At 43.9% G+C, this 5,704-nt stretch overlaps 1 protein-coding gene across 2 annotated transcripts in view; it reads left to right on the plus strand.

Annotated features, from left to right (window-relative positions):
• Positions 1 to 299: 299 nt before the first annotated feature.
• The window catches only part of TANGO2 (transport and golgi organization 2 homolog), a 26,914-nt gene continuing 21,509 nt past the window's right edge, over positions 300 to 5,704 (plus strand). The window contains exons 1-2 of one of the 2 annotated variants that reach the window (XM_027652046.1): positions 300 to 359; positions 4,195 to 4,316. In XM_027652046.1, coding sequence (XP_027507847.1) covers positions 4,261 to 4,316 — 56 coding nt within the window. In that variant the 5' untranslated portion in view covers positions 300 to 359; positions 4,195 to 4,260. Of the gene's footprint in view, positions 364 to 4,194; positions 4,317 to 5,704 lie in introns of both variants that reach the window. The other variant, XM_027652047.1, reaches the window with a different exon arrangement.

The following is a 5,704-nucleotide window of genomic DNA, read 5'->3' on the forward strand; positions in this document are numbered from 1 at the left end:
CCCAAGGAAGCTGTGTGGATCCCAGGGAAGGTGTGTGGATCCCGGGGAAGGTGTGTGGATCCCAGGGAAGGTGTGTGGACCCCAAGGAAGGTGTGTGTGCCCCGAGGGAGCTGTGTTGGTGCAGGGAAGGAGTGTGGATCCCAGGGAAGGGGTGTGGATCCCAGGGAAGGGGTGTGGATCCCAGGGAAGGGGTGTGGATCCCAGGGAAGGTGTGTGCGCCCCGAGGGAGCCGTGTGGGTGCCGGCAGTGCGGCGGGAGGAGGAGCCGGGCCCGCTGTCGGCCCGTCCCCCTGAGGGGCGGGCGCTGCCCCGGCCCGGCCGCGCTCCGGAAGCGGCGCGGGGGACGCGGAGCCGGCGCTGGTGAGTGAGGGAGGGAGGGAGGGAGGGGCCGGGGGGCCCGAGCTGAGGGTCGGGCTCGGGCACAGCCCGGGGGCGCTTCCTCTGCCACGACCGGCCGGGAGCTGACGGGCTCCTGTCTGGGGGGGCTCTGAGTGCCCCTCCCGGCCGCCGCCCCGGTCTCCCCGCCGAACAGAGCGCTGCTGCTGAGCGCCATTTGCTTCATATTTTTATCCAAAAGCCCCCATTGGAAGTGTGGGCTCGGCCCCGTTCCTTGGGCTGAGCCGTGGCAGCGCGTTCCTGCGCGGGTGGCGGCCGGTTGGTACCTGCGTCACGTACGAGAGCAATTGCAATTGTACAAGAGCAATAAAGTAGCTTTTTAATTAATTTTTAATATGCGGTGACACTTTGAGGGCAAGAAATCGTCACGCAAAGGCGCTGGGAACTACTGACGTCTTTTTTGGTGGTTCCTCACTGAAGAAAACCTAAGAATTGTGCAAGCTGAAAATACAGCTTTTGCCTAAGGAAAAAAGTCCAGCAGGAGGCTCTGGGTCTGCAGATCCGTGGCAAAGGAGAAGTTTGTGCTCTTGAGAAAGTGGGGGAAAGGCTCTTCTACTCCATCCTTGCAAATGCTTCTAAAACATGCTGTGGTGAAAGGTTATATTTACTGGCCTTTGTTTCTCACAGGAGCTGTAAGGTGGACCTACTCTAGTAGGAGAGAAATTATGTAGCTGGAAATAAAATGAGCTCATTGAACTTGGGAATGGCATGCACCTTATGTGTTATTTTCTGGTTTTCATAAGCGTTGTACTTTGCATTGTTGTCTCTTGCAGTGAAGACTGGCTCTTCACCTTGGTAGGGTTAGTTAAAATCTGTATACAGAGCAACCTGAAAGGCATTAAATTAGAGATCCATCTATTCCAGCTGGTCTTTAACTATTAGTATTGCTACACAGGAGCATGTGCTACACAAGGGAAGTGCAAAAATAAAACAGTAAAGTGCTTTAAAAATGCGGCCATGAGACACTTTTCTCTGGAGGAAAAACACAGATTACTTTTTATAACTAATCGATCATCTCTCTTTTTGATGGTTTTTAAGTTCCGTATTAAAAAAAAAATTCATTCCACTAGTGCAAGAAAGTGCATCCAGTTTTATGGCCCTTTAATGGGCATTCAAGGACTGTAGTGCTCAGCTTCATTTGGACATATTCAAAAGAGACAGTAAAATAGTTTTGGACTCTGCTGACCACGAGTTATTGTTGTGTTACCTAAAACTAGCAGATTCCAGTGATAAATCATTTCTAACTGTGTTTTAGACTGCACCTAAACAATAGTTTTGGATCAGGTGAGAAGCACTGGAGATCACTGTGGTAACTGACAGATGTTATTTATGATGCTTCATTTGCGAAAACAAAATACATAACAAATGGCTTCATTTTTCAAAGCCTGCTACTGGGAATTCTTAAGGGTAGAATAGTTTTATGCCAAATTGTGAACTGATTGCCTCTAATCAACCAAATGATGGTAGAACCCTATGAAAAGAGCATACACAATCTATCATATTTGGGTCTCTTGGTAGTTCCTCTAAACACTACCTTATGCTGGTGTGTATCCACTCAGGCTTTTAACAGATCCTTCAAATGAGCCAAACACACTGTACTGTCTAACAGAGCCCAGCAGCACAGAACAAGAGCGTTAGATACTGGAATGCTGTTTCCAAATTAGCGGTGCCATTTGGAGCAGAACGCTTAATTACAGGATGTTTGTGATTCTTGTCAAGCTGGTTTGTGTGTATTAGGCATAAGTTGGACAGCAAACTAGAAACATTACACAAATAAGAGATTGTTGCTGATCGTGTCATCCTTGGTAGCTGTTGTCTTATTGACTAGGAATAATCAAACCAGAATTTATAAAAGCTCATTATCCAGAAAGCAGTAAGTCTTCACTGTCTCTACCTTAGAGTGGAGGGTTTTTTCTCCCTTTCTGCAGACTATGCCATGTTTTACAGTGTGTATGTTCTGGCTTGTCTTCAAAAAGAAAACCAGAAGGCAAGTGTTGTGCCACAATTTAGCCTTTTCTGCTTGAACTAGGCCACCTCCTGCATCTCTAAGGATGGTTCTGAAGACACATTTTCTGCTCGACAAGTCAGCTTTTGATCAAGCTTTGAACTTGCTGTAGCATCCAGTTGCAAGTGGAAGGCAGTGCTGGCCTAATCCTTTTCATCTTCTCTCCACCTCCATCTGTGGGGACTGAGCTGTGTGGGGAGGAGGCTGCTGAGCACATCTGTGAGGAGGGGTCTGCTGAGCACATCTGTGAGGAGGAGGCTGCTGAGCACCTCTGCTCTGTGGTGGCAGCTCTGTGCAACGTGCTCGTCCCACCCCAGAGCTGGCAGCACTCGCTTTTATGTGACCATGAGCCCAAAGGATGACACCTGTATAAAGATTTTCTTGTTGAATATTTAGGTACTTATGGTATCTATGACTGCTTCTCTTCAGTTTTTTTTTCCTCTTAGTGTTTGTTAATTGTTGTGAATTTCAGAACATCCCAGTTTGAGTCTGACTTACAGTGTGCTTCTGTTTAAGAATTATAATGCTAACATCCAGCCTTGGGTATAAAACCTCAACAGGTGTTGCAAGTGCAGTGTCAGCCTTGATCAAAGAAGGTACCAAAATACATTGCTTACCTCCTTTGCCAGTTAAGTGTTGCTGCTATTTTAAGGGGTAGCTCTGTTTTATCTGGCTTAACACTTTGTCTGAATGAAAAAAAAAAGGTTGGGCTGTTTATGTAGGACCTATAAACACTTAGGCTTGTTTCAAGGCCGGCAGGTGGAGCCCAAGATAAGTAATACTGGTTTGATATTTGGAGTTAATAAAACCACAAATGTAACCTAAAGTACTGTAATAACATCAAGCAAGGCTGATGGGGTGACAAAAAATGGTTCTGTCAAAGCAGTAGTAGAAAGGTATTGAAGTGTTGAAAATACTTGTCCTTCTAGATAATTGTGCTGAATGTTACAAACTTATTCTACTGCTGTTTTCTGACTGGCAGTTTTTGTGTAAGTTTTATGTGGCCAGTAATTTTGCACAAACAGCTGGACTGAATTGATTATTTGAAGGGAACTCAATACATCAGCTAATGGAGCCTGAAACATGTTTATTAAAATAGTGGTCTTATGAGTGATTAATTGCCAACAGTTTTTTATTGAGTAATCCATTTAATTGGCTGGCAGGACACCTAATGGATACCAGGAGCCCTATCTCCTTAGTCAGCAAGAGCAGTCAGCAACAGTTGTCCATTAAAACTGTATTTTATATCCCTGCTTTCACCAAGTGGCCTTCTTTGCCAATAAAAAGTTTCATGGATTACCCACCATATTGCTGGTGGTGTTTTAAATGGAAACTGCTCAACTGTGGATTTGAGGGGATCTCTTCTGAGTGTTGTTTGGGAAATAGGCTTGGTGACATAGAGCAGCTGGGGTACATGACCCTGAGTTTTGGGAAAAGCTGGCAAGGTCTGGATGTAGAAGGTCCGAGTAGTTCAGTTGTACAAGTCCAGTATGGTTGCAGTCTACTGAGAATTCAGCACTAGGAGTCTGAGAAGGGGGATAACACCCTAAAACTGAGTAGATTTTCTATGTAAAGCTGGCTGTGGATCTTTTTAAACACCTGGCTAGTAAATCAGTTATCCAGAATTCAAGACTGCATCTTTAATTTATGATTAATTTCTAAACCAGTTGTTTAGGGATTGACTTGATAGAGACAAAGAAAGTCAGTACATTGCAATCCTTAAGCTTCAGCATAGAAGCAAGTTTATCCTTTTATAATTTGCAGTGTAATAGATAATCTTAATTTGCATTTCAGGCTATTGCAGAATGACCCTACATTGAGCCTTTGTGGAAGAACCAAGATTTAAACATCAGTTCTTCAATGTGCATCCTTCTATTCAAGTTTGACCCCCGCCCAGCTTCAAAAAATGCGTACAGGTGAGATTGTTCTAGTTAAAGCAGACTTACTTCTGTGTTTTTACACCACTTCTTTTTGTATCCAGTACATGAAGTACAAACTCAAGTCAGAATTATGTGTTCTGTTGTGCCTTTGAGGTGTTTAACTTCACGACTTTCCCCATTGGAGGATTTACTGTAACCTTTTCAGAACCCTTTGGTTTTAGACTGTCAGAAGACTCGGGCTTTGTAACCACAGACCTTTAGCTGGGGGTCTGTCATGTGCTCTATAAGTCCTTTAAATATTGTACTCCAGAGTTTGAAAGTCCTGTATTCTACTTCTGCCTAAAAGGGGGTTTTGTCTATGATGTGACTGGTGCTGAATTAATATATCCATTTATTTGGTCTGACTTTCTTTGTGTTACGAGTTAGTGAAAGACAGATTCAGCAATTTGATGCCTCTTGGGAAAATCCTCTGGATGTCAGCTGTAGTTGCTTGCCAAGTGAACTTTCTGCCACGATCAATATTTAAAAGTAAAACTTACAGTAGTTTGCTTGCTATAAAAAATTGCATCAAGATTGAAATTAATAATTTATGTCAGAAAACATCTTGCTGTCAGTGTCAGAATAGGACAACACTTTTGAGATGTTTGGCCCAAGTTCAGGAGCGTTTAATTGTATTTAACTTTCTCAGTGTTTCTTGTTAAGAAAGCAGTGTCTTTCTCTCTACCTCTGAGATAAATCACTCTGGGCCATCTGTCTGGGAGATAAGTGCCAGACCACAGTGTTCCTGGTGTCAGGTTTTACCATCAGATACATAACTTTACTCCCCCATTTGTTATTTTTTGTCTTTAACACACCATAACCAAATCTTTGCTTTTCTTTATTTGGAAGAATGTTGAAGTTCTTTCTTTTTAAATTGTTCCTAAGGATTTTTCACCTTGGCTTCAGCTTTCTTAAGGACAGGGGTCTGAGTATCAGTTGGGAATGGTACCCAGCCCTCCTAACTGGTACCATCAGGCCAAGTTAGACATCTCTGTACTAGTCCTTGCTAGGGGTAGTTTTACCTGACAGCTTGTGCATCACTGCTGTGTGGCTCTGTTTGCTTCATGGTGAGGTCTTGGAAGAGTTTTCCCAACCAAAAGGGGATTCCTGTCCCTGCAGACATACCAATTTGTCCATTTTAAAGCAGGCAATTACGTCCCTTACTGTTCTCTACTTTGCATCTCAAACTAAGAGAGTGTCTGTAATAGGCATTAAAAGTTGAACAGACAGAGTGCTTATCGTTGACAGAGTCTATTGGCTGGAAGAAAATGGCCAAACTAAAGTGTTCTTTGTAAGGCTCAGGAGAATTTTCCCCCCGGGCAGACTGTGCTTTCTAGAGCAGCATGTTGGTAATTCCATGAGCAGCTCATTAGGCAAAGGGCTCC

The sequence above is a fragment of the Corapipo altera genome, unplaced genomic scaffold (assembly GCF_003945725.1).
Source record: "Corapipo altera isolate COAL_440 unplaced genomic scaffold, ASM394572v1 67, whole genome shotgun sequence".
In the NCBI taxonomy this organism is placed as follows: Eukaryota; Metazoa; Chordata; class Aves; order Passeriformes; family Pipridae; genus Corapipo; species Corapipo altera.